The sequence below is a fragment of the Halyomorpha halys genome, unplaced genomic scaffold (genome assembly GCF_000696795.3).
Source record: "Halyomorpha halys isolate HHAL.00 unplaced genomic scaffold, Hhal_1.1 Scaffold595.1, whole genome shotgun sequence".
In the NCBI taxonomy this organism is placed as follows: Eukaryota; Metazoa; Arthropoda; class Insecta; order Hemiptera; family Pentatomidae; genus Halyomorpha; species Halyomorpha halys.
In genome coordinates, this window is record NW_027112496.1 from 255,624 (window position 1) to 267,175 (window position 11,552).

Below are 11,552 nucleotides of genomic sequence, written 5' to 3' on the forward strand. Positions count from 1 at the left end.
TGTTTATTGTTGGCAAATAGTGAGTACAATCTTCGAAAATATGTCTGATCGTAAGAATGGACTGACAATATTTGCACGTTGGAGGTGGCAGTTTTCTGATCAGGTGAGAGTGCGTGAGGAGAGTAAATAAAAAGTGTTGAGACAAATAAGGATACAAGTTTTGTTTTATTTAATAAATAATTACCTTGTCTCAAGAAATTGAAATAATATAATTAAATTATAAATACATACATGACTTATGACTGGCTGTGTTTGGATAACAGTCTTTGTTTTATATGAACAAATGGCTTTTGCAATCTTAATAGTACAAGAGCCGGAAAGAGAAAAAAAAACAGTTATCTCATCCTAATTTTTGATTATTTTAATGAAAACTAGGCATAATTAATAGTCGAAATTGATAAGTCTGCCAAGTATAGGTAGGAGGAATAAAAAATGGCGGCTGTTTCAAAACCTTAAAAACACTACTTTTTCATCCGGAGCTCTATATCTTAAAAACTACCAACAACAATAGAAAACCTAAGAGCAAATTATTTAAAGAAGAGTAAATTTTCTGAAATATTAGCCTTAAAAGAGCTATTTATGTCTAATAGTTCTCGAGAATAGCTTTTTAAAAAGCAAAATTTCTTAAGAATCTACTGAAAGATTAATAGTTAGTTAATTTATTTTGAGAAATCTATATCCCAGGAACTATGTGATGTACAGATGTCTATTAGCACTCAAATCAAAGCTAGAATAATGGACTATAAAGAAGTTTATGGCCTTTACCTTCGTAGGAATAGTAGTTTTCGATATATTTGCTAAAATAAATTGATATATAGTTGTACGGACAATAAGTTTGATTTATGAAAAACTTAATTTCAGAAACCATATGCTGTACAGATGTCTGCCAGCGCTCAAATTAAAGCTAGCTAAATTTACTATAAAATAGTTAATAATGTTTATCTTTGTAGGACTAGTAGTTTTTATGATATTTGACAAAATAAACTCACAAAAGTTTAATTTCTAGTTTTTCGTATAAAATGTTGGAGTTTTGAAAAAATATATCTTTTGATCCATAAGACGCACATATGTCAACCAACACCCAAAATAAAGGAAATTTAACTTACTATAAAGTAGTGTATGACACTTATCTTCGTAGGGGTAGTAGTTTGATAATAATGGTATTCACATATAAATATAAATTTGGCAAATAAAAATTTGTCCGAACAACTATAAATCAATTAATATTAGCAAATATCATGAAAACTATTACTCCTACAAAGAAAAACATCATAAACTACTTTATACCTCATTAAACTAACTTTCATTTGAGTGCAAATAGACATCTGTACGTCAAATGGTTTTAAGATATAGGTTTTTCGAAATAAATTCACTAACTACTGATTTTTTAGTACGTCACATACAACATTTTTATGAATGTTGCTTTTTAAAAAGCTATATCTCAAGAACTATTTAACGTAAATAACTCTTTTAGGGCTCAGATTTTAGCAAATTTTCTCATCTTTAAATGACGTTCTCTTAGGTTTTTTGTGTTGTTCCTGCTTTTTAAGATATAGAGCTCCGAATGAAAACTTTTTTTTTAAAAATTTGTTATCGCTTTCAAACAGGCGCCATTTTTTATTCCCCATACCTATACTTGGCAGACTCATCAATTTTGACTGGTAATTATACATAGTTTTCATTAAAGTAATAAAAAATTGGGGTGAGATAACTGCCTTTTTTCTCCTCTCGGGCTCTTGTACTAAATGATAGTCAGTTAACTGGAATCGAATTCAGTCAGTAAACTTCAATTTTTTCTGGTCCTAACTCTATTAGGCTGTAAAACGAAGAGAAACATCATATAAAAAATCACCGTGAGATGTTTTATAAAAATATTCATAAATAATAATTAAATATTTACAATATTCTCTAACAATGTGCTTATAAGCATTGGACGTATTATGGGCAATGCTAAACGTGAATTTAATATAAGCATTGTATGGAGTCTGCTAATGTAAATTTTATAAATGACACGAAATTCGAGTTAATTATTTAAAACAAATATATATTTATCAATTGCATGAATACTCCTTATACTGGAAAAAGATTGGCGAACTATTTTCCTGGAAACGGCTGCACATTCTATCATTGGCAATAGGTTGCTTACTTAAATCAAGAAGACTGAATCGCAGGGTTAATTTTTTTTTTTTTCATCACTACGTCAAATATTTTGGAAATGAAAGATCTGTGGTTGTTGTCATTTCGAGGAAAGTTACGCTCATGATAGTAAACATCTCTGAGATTGAGTCCAGTCTCCTATCTTTTTTGTAATTTTTAGTCCCCTGGCGTAATTTCCTTCATCACAAGTGTTTTCACTTTGAAATTTCTTCCTTTGATAGATTAGCCATATATATAATATAATGTGTAATAGTGAGCTTTAAAAATGTAGGATTTAAATTTGTTAACCCAAAATCTCTAAATTAATATTTAGTCCACAGTCCCATGGTTCACAGTCTTCTGTTAATGATGTTTTTTAAAAAAATCATATTCGACTTGTGATAACTCAACAACTTTTTTAAAAATTAAAAAAAAAATTATATATAATATGAAATTCTATATTTATTTGTATGTGTGTCCACTCCAGGAATAATCAAAGGCATCGTTCATATATAAATAAAGGTAAAAAAAATTTTTAGATATAATATACTCAAAATTCTGCCATTTTCAGAGAATGATTCATATTCGGTTTATCTCCTACAATATCTTATGATGAGGAAATAGTTGACCTTGAATAATATATGTCAGTAGGAGATAGTTGGGGGTGTGGTTAGAGAACACAATTAAGTTAAAAACTTACTTATTAATACCAACGTTTTGGCCAGAATTTTTAGCCTTCAGCTAGAACAATAAACAATAAGTCCTAAGAATCGCACTTAATGCTCCTTAGTCCGTAAGAAATAGCCAATTGCATCGCGAATTACAGATGGAGTCAATAGAGGATTACATCAAAAAACGGTTCATGAAGTTCCACTCCCAGTTACCGACAGTTAAAGGAGCAGTGACCTAACCATCCCTACAACCTGGGAAACCCAACCTCAACCTGAAGACTGAAGCCCAGACTGCTGCAGGTCTTTCTTTTATAAATTTTAATAAATATAAAATTAATTCATAGTCACACTACCTTTATTTTACTTTTTATTATTATTCATTTTATTTTTTTTCCTCTCTTTTCTTCTCTCTTGCCTTTTTAAAATTAACTTGTTCTTTTTAATATTAGAAGACAATTGTTTGTTTTATTTAAGTGTACCAATATCATTATTTTTTGTAATTAATTTTACTTTCCTCTTTTATTAAGAAGCATTATTCTTATCTATTTATTTTTTTTTCTTCTTTTAATAATAACATTGTTTATAGTTAGGGGTGTCTTTTTTACAAGACTATACCCCTCCTCCCCCCTTATAATCAACTGTTAAAAAAATATATATATATAATATAACGGTTATATCAACTATGTAAGGCCCACCAGGCCGATCTGGTATAAGGTAAAATACATAATAAACAATAAACAAGATAAGAACCTATGAAGACATAGAGTGATTAGAAAATAACTAACATATTATGCAGCCTTTATCTTTTTATAACACTTGAACTATTCCTGTCTGTTATATCACTATTTATTCAACTATTACTTACTTTCTGATCATTCTATATAGCCTTTATTCATTAGTTGGAATCTTGTGTTTTTGGTCTTAGTCTTGATGAAGGCAAGAAATTCTGGTCGAAACACTAACACTAATAAATAAGTTTTAACTTATTGGTGTTCTTCTCTGACCGCATCCCCAACCATCTTCTCCTTCTATGCAATATCTTACAATTTATGGACGACTAAAAATTATTTTCTTCCTCTCTTATCTTTTTAATGAATTCTTTGTCAAAGAGTCAACATGACGCTTAAGTTAAAAGGTTTGGAGTCTCTTGCTATAAGTAAAAAGGATGACGCCTCATCAACTGCATGTATTAAAAAAAAAGAAGGATTTTAAGAAGGTTAAAATCACCTTCCTTTTGGACAAGTACATTTAAATGATAACTCTGATTTACTATTATATCGTCTATTTAATTTTCAATTTATCCCAAATTACAAAGGACGAGAATCTTATATTTATTCACATCCTTCCCGTATAATATAGCATTTTAGTTCTATTACTATTACTATACTATACTATTACTATTCTGTTCATTCCTTAATTTGTTTTTTGCGAAAAATCAACAACAAAGACCAACTTTAGTATTTCGAAAACGGTTAATGTTTTCGAAGTAAAGTAAACGTTTCTAAACTTGGTTTGGAAAGAAAAGGAGATGGCCAAAACTGACTCTAGAGAGACACCATTAAGTTGTGTCTCCAAATGTCATGCTAGATCTACAATTTTACCACTTACCATAAATCCAAGAGTTGTTTGAATTTTTCTTTTGACTTTTGTTGGCTATTACATTCGCTTTAGACGATTTTCATAATTAAAACGAACAAAATAAAGGTAGGCTAAAGGAAAGGAAACCTAAATATCAGCAATCTTGGTTGTGGATGATAAAAATTCATTGAAGAAGTAGCTACATAACCTATGAATTCAACCTTTCTTCAAGAATTAGTATCAGAAACATGTTGATTTAATTACTTAGACATATAATGTCTTTAGAAATAGATATTTTTGCTGTTTTAAATAAAAAGTAAACTGCTAAAGTTAATTAACAAGATTTGCAACAATGTATTTACACCAAATTGATAGAATATTAAAATATAAAATCTTAAACTAGAGTTAGTCATTGTCATAAAAGTTGGAGAAATTCTATGATTAATTAAAACACATAGAGCATAAAGAAGATTTGGCAGTTCTAAATAGTGCTGAGAACAAAATTGTGGATGCGGCACAAGTTCTCTGTGAATTGTGTCCAAAAACCGACACTCAACGGGTCAACATGTACCAGCTTACCCAAATAACCCATCCACACGCTTGCACATGCGCGACATTGTCATTGTTTGTCAAACCTCAAGAGGCGCATTTACAGTTTAGTCAAATTAATTTTTTTTTTTTTTTATGTATACTGTATGAAGTTGTATGTCACAATAGCTTATGTTGGATCGGGTATCTATATACTAATTATTTCTATAGCTAGTTGGAATGTTAACTTACGTGCTAAGTTTCCAATTGTGACGTCCAAACAGGGACAAAAGTGCTCTGAGTAAGCGAGGGCGTCGGCTAAAGCAAGGCGCCCTTCATTGTCAGTGTCATCAACAACTATCGTCTTACCTTTGAGGGTTAGAACAACATCGCCTGGCTTTAGGGCGGATCCACTCGGCATGTTTTCGAAAAGTGGTATCAAACCTGGTATCATAAAATGTTTATATCAGATATCAGTACATATAAAGAGAGAGTCCAATAAACTTGGTATGGAATAAATTCAAAAAAATTTAAACATAATTACAATTAGTGATATTTATATTTAGCGAATTATATTTATAATTATAGTTACTGAATCAACAGCTAAAACTAAACTAACTTCTTTGGAAAGGATACAAAATTTTACTACACGAATCAAAGTTGGACAAAAAGTAATTGCAATTAAAATTACCATTATTTACCAATTACTGTATTTAAAACTAGGACATGAAATTACAATTTGGATTAGTTATTTTAACTACTTTATGAATCACTGTAATTATAATAATATTTCGAAATTAAAATTACTAGTCGAACCAAAGCAATCACAATTACATTTTACTGTAATTAGTAATTGTAATTACTTTTCGCTCAACACTGAACACTATTGAGTTTTCTATTAAAAGTATATTACCTTTTCACTTCTGATAAGTAATGGTAAAACTTACTCTACAGGTAAAACATAATCTATTCATTTCAAAATTACATTTCTCCTTGTCAAATAAGTATTACAGATAAAATTTTCAATAAAAAATTAACTTATCTATATGAGATATTCCCATATTAACTTTTAAATCAAATTTTTCCAAAAATAGAAATATTGACTTTTTTAAAGAGATTTGTCTCAATTATAAAATGTTATAGTATCAATAGTGTTGATATTAGTCTTTTAGACTATCTTCTGTTTACTATTTGCATCTACTTGTCAGTTACTTATATTACATGAGGAAGGTAAGACGATAATAATAATAATTAAACTGATAATAGATTGGATAATGGATAAAGATAGAAAAATAAAGGATGTATGAAGTATTAAAGTTTTTTTTTCATCAAAATAATAAAATTTTATACCTTTACCTACAACCTACAGGTTAGGTATAAGTAAAAACAATTTTTCTTATTAACATTGAGAAATTTGACTTATAATTATTTATTAAACCTTATGTACGCAATTGTTTCTCAATAAATTTACTATCTATATTAATAGGAAATAAATGGAAAGACCTCAGCATGAAGCACTCAGCGATATTATATAATGCACATTTAACTATGTCAACGCAGGTCTACAACCCAAAATTAGATTTTATAACTTTTTCTGATCTCGTGGATTTTTTGGTGTGCCTAAATTAAAAATGAACTCTGTTTTCCTTTATCACGTAAAGATCCATGATAATTAGTCCCAGATTGGTAACGAAAATATCATGAAAATCTTTCTTAGAACCTAGGGCATTTAACTTATAATTGTTATGATTATGGCACAAATCAGATTCAACTAGGATAAATTTGCGTTGAAATTCCAAGGCAATAAACAATGATTAGTACATTGCTTTACATCTCAAATTCAAATCACACACCTCCATAGCTATATCCGCTGATGATACAGCTGTGTTCTCTCAACATGATGATATAATAATAGCTAGAAACACTTTGCAAAGTCACCTTAATGATTTAGAATAATATTTCACTAAATGGATGATTAGCTTGAACATTGAAAAATGCAACTCAAAAGTTTTTACTCTTCGACGCTCACCAGATCCACCGGATCTAATCCTCAAAGGGAAAAATGTGAAATGGAATCCTGCCAGTGAAACCTCCTTACCTTATCACCATATCAACATCAAACCAACTCAAACTTATGTAAGGTTAGCAATGCTATATCCTATCCTAAACAGAAATTCAAAACTGAAACCAGAAACAACTGTTATATTTAAAACAATCCTCAGGCCACTGCTAATGTACGGCTGTGAAGTCTGGGGAGCCGCATCCTTCACGAAAAAGAAAAAACTACAATCTTTTTAAAATACAGTCCTAAGAATCGCAGTTAATGCTCCTTGGTTCATAAGAAATAGTCAATTGCATTGCGAATTACAAATGGAGTCAATAGAGGATTATATCAAAAAACGGTTCATGAAGTTCCACTCCCAGACAGTTAAAGGACCAGTGACCTACAACCTGGGAAACTCAACCCGAAGACTGAAGCTCAGACTGCTGCAGGACATTATTTTATAAATTTTTAATAAATATAAAATTAATTCATAGTCACACTACCTCTATTTACTTATTATTATTATTCATTTTATTTATTCATTATTGTTTTTTATTATTATTATTTTTTTATCTCTTATTTCTTCTCTCTTCCCTTTTTCAAATTAACTCGTTTCTTTTTACTATTAGAAGACAATTGTTTGTTTTATTTAAGTGTACCAATATCATTATTTTTTGTTATTAATTTTACTTACCTCTTTTATTAAGAAGCATTATCTTATCTATTTATTTTATTATTATTTTTTTTCTTTTTATAAGAACATTGTATATAGTTAGAGGTGTCATTTGTATGACTATTCCCCCTCATGTTCAACTGTTGAAAAATATATATAATAATATAAGTTATATCAACCAGGCAGATCTGGTATAAAAAAAAAAAAAAATTCAAATCGATCTAGTACAGTCTATTTTTTACCATTTGTTGGTGTATTCTAACATCTTTTAGATATGTTTAAAGTAGATCAGTTGAGACTACCACGCTATTTAACCAATCAACTTCCAATAATGAAAGATTTCCATAATTTTTGTAACCTACCTTATTATTTTACCTTATATAATAAAATTGCGTGGATAAAAGAATCTGGAGCTCATTTGCAGTCTCAGTTTATGAAAGATCGTAAAAACAGCCCAAATTATCAAATAATATTTACATTTTGTAGACTATGTAATAAACACATTTACCTTTGGCTCTCTCTGCTTATGAGCAGGACATTAAATCCATCTTCTCTGCTGTTATGATATTCTCTCTTCAATCCAAATTTAGAGTATTGTGAATTAGTATAAACCTTTAAGAAGGTTTCTCAGTATATAGTAAACAGAGGCTAGTCTAAAAGAGTAAAACTATTGATACAATAACATTTTATAACTGAGACAAATCTCTTAAAAACTATTGGTTAAATGACATCAAACAAGTAAGATGTGCTGGATAATGAACAGTGTGTCCAAAATGTTTAAATAAAAAGAATAAATAGTATTAAAGGTTTTTTCTTATTTATAAATAAATAATAATATTTCTTTTTAACATCAATTTGCACCCAATACTCTTCATGACCCTGAATTTATATTATTTTTATATTCCTACTCACCTACGACGTTAATAGGAATAGCGAGCCTAGCTAAGGCTTTGATGGTCCCCACGACAACAGCAGCGCCGTTCATGGCGGCCCTGAAGTCGGCCATGTCGAGGGTGTAAGTGAACTGTGGGATACAGGACTTGAGGCAGATCCCGCCGGAGTCGAACGTCACTCCCTTCCCGATGAGGAGCACCGGGCGGTCAGTCTCCGACCCACCGCAGTAATTGATTTCTACGAAGTACGGGGGTTCGCAGGAGCCCTTGGCCATGTTGAGGAAGGCGAACATCCTCTGATCCTCAATCCACTTCATGTTCCGCACGTTCACATGTACACCGCAAGGGCACAATATCCGGATAGCCTCCTAGCTCCAGGATCATCAAAAAGAACAATGTACACATTAATAAACTACGCATTGGACTAATTCAACAACCATAACCACTGAAGGTTTGAGTAAAGTAAGTAACCAAGCAATAGCGTTCCTATTACTTCAGTCTATATGATTGTTGCAATATTCTTATTACGGTAGATTTAAAAACAATTACTAGTGAACTTACCTCAGCGAAAAACTTGGGAGTCATGATGTTAGCTGGTATGTCTTCAAGCGTGCGAGCCACATTTTGCGCATCGGCGTACACACTTCCTCTGAACCAGCCTTCTCTATTGAAAAAACATACAACTATATATAGTACTCTGTACTGAAAATGTTTTGGAAATACTAAGTTAATGAAATATAATATTCATCATAAACTTGTTTTTCTTTACCTCTAGCCACGTCTTCCATAAGAGGTTGTTATCATGCTGATTAGCAAACTATTGGAGTCAAATTGGGAAGGTCGTGATTTATTCCGCGGGTCCGCCAAGGGTAAGGTCAACCACGGCCGGATTTGAACCGATGCCGCTTGTATTGAGGCTGCTATGGTGAGGCCTCAGCCCTCTAGGTCATAGCAGCCTCATTCATCATTTAACTTTTTTGTAGAATAGCATACAGTTTATATCTATAGCGACCATTCGGATTAATCCTGGCCCCCCTACATAAAGCACACCCTTTCTATTAGCCATCTCATTAAAAATTCGAAGAAACGTCATTTTTGAATCAATGGAATGTATCATTGGACAGTTATGAACTAGCTTAATTTAAACACATTTTTAATAGGTTTAAGTCATCTCCTACAACCCCATCTCCTCAGTTCATCAATAAAAACCCATTAAAATTCCATTCTACAGATAAAATCGGACAATAATTTGCTATCAAATACTCTCCTCTGAAATCTAAAACCCATCTCCGCTTTAAAACTTCTTTATTTTAGTCATCACTTCGCTTTTTTTTCCTTGAAACTCTTTACCAATTTTTAAACAAATAAATAAATAGCTTCTAGTTACTAGGCTATTTCGGCTATTATAGTGCAGTTAATTGGAATATCTCGATGATCTTTTATCACTATAAAACTACAAATTCATTGTTTCTTTGGAATTTTTTCTCAGGAATTCAAATGCTTCTCGATTTTATGCAGGGTTAAAATGGTTCAAACTTCGAAATGTAGCCATTGTCTCTGAATTTCTTCAGAACTTCACCAATCCACGTTCTCAGTCCGTTCCTACCATATCCATTCATGTTATACTGGATGTATATACTTTATATTTCGCCGCTCTTAAGGATTCCACTGATGGAGGAGGGGAGGGATTATTGTAGATGTGACCAGACTATTCTAACCAGAGGGAGAGGGTCAAGTTTTCATTCCGTAGGACCACTGCGAAATAAAAGTTTAGTGGTTGCTAAGGTGACGCCTCAACTGTTAGAAATTGGTCCACAGACTCAGGTGAGATAGGTATCTGTGAACATAAACTAATCTAGTATTGTATTCTTTGAGACCTGACTGCTGGTCATACATGAGCAGATATTTCGTTGAATCCTCTATATGTCAGTGGAAAACTGGTTTGAGGCAGAGCATCTGTGATAGATATTTGGAAGAGTTAATACTGCAATCAAACACATACAGATACCTACATACAACAGTGAAACCCGCCTCTCTGTGTTTTCAAGCTGTTCGGAAGTCCTACGGATAAATCAGAACAATAGGCATATTTAATACATACAGAAACAAACCTAGACCACTTTCGAATTTAAAAACGAAAATCTAATAGATGTGGCCTGTAGGGTAGTGTTGAAAACTCATGGCTCGATCACGCGGACGAATGGGATAACAACGATTACTAACATCAGAGGCGACATTTTGGATGTGGCTGGTTCGTCTCATTGGGGCATGCCAACAGTTTGTTTCTTTGAATTCTTTTTTTTAAACTTACTTTTTCTTATTTATAATTTTTTTTCTCAGAAATATTTCTAGGAATCTGGGGAACCTATAAATTAGGGCCTCCTGAAGTTGCTACCTTTGCTCCCCCAGTCCTATGCTACGTGCTTGGGACTGTCATGTCAAGCAGGTACTTCCGTATATGATCAGATATATCACGATTTGTACAAAAGTAGTGGAATATACCTTGTTTGTTCTGGAATAGATCTTATTAACAGTGGAATATAGAAGCCAGACCTAGGTAAAAGATTCATCACCCCTATCGTAATTTTAACAGCCTAGAAAATAATTTAATGTACAAACCTAAACAACGTAATAAGTAGCCCATGGCATAAAAATAATATAATAAGTAGGCTATTACTATAATATAGATGGAACCATGCTTAATTTAGGCGTGATCTCGAAAACGGCTAATGTTTGGGCTACAAAAGCAGGGACTGCAGGATCACCCTGGTTGCAGGATTGTTCTTGTTGTCCTCTTTAAAATCTTCTAAGACCTTTGAATAAAACTTCACTCAAAAACTGTGCAAGGATTGAGTTCTTATCCCACGATTGCGTGGTAGATATATATATATACACATTCTATCATTGGCAATAGGTTGCTTACTTAAATCAAGAAGACTGAATCGCAGGGTTAATTTTTTTTTTTTTCATCACTACGTCAAATATTTTGGAAATGAAAGATCTGTGGTTGTTGTCATTTCGAGGAAAGT

General features: G+C 31.8%; 2 protein-coding genes across 3 annotated transcripts in view; one reads left to right on the forward strand and one right to left on the reverse strand.

The window, feature by feature from the left end:
• Positions 1-11,552, forward strand: part of LOC106684619 (serine/threonine-protein kinase NIM1) — a gene marked incomplete at its 3' end in the record, with an annotated part of 166,384 nt that overhangs the window by 95,272 nt on the left and 59,560 nt on the right.
• Positions 1-11,552, reverse strand: part of LOC106684618 (cytosol aminopeptidase) — a 51,283-nt gene that overhangs the window by 23,906 nt on the left and 15,825 nt on the right. The window contains exons 5-7 of the mRNA XM_014426802.2: positions 9,085-9,187; positions 8,543-8,891; positions 5,166-5,357 (exon numbers count right to left, since the gene is read on the reverse strand). Of these exons, the coding sequence (XP_014282288.1) occupies positions 5,166-5,357; positions 8,543-8,891; positions 9,085-9,187 (644 nt within the window). The remainder of the gene's footprint in view (positions 1-5,165; positions 5,358-8,542; positions 8,892-9,084; positions 9,188-11,552) is intronic.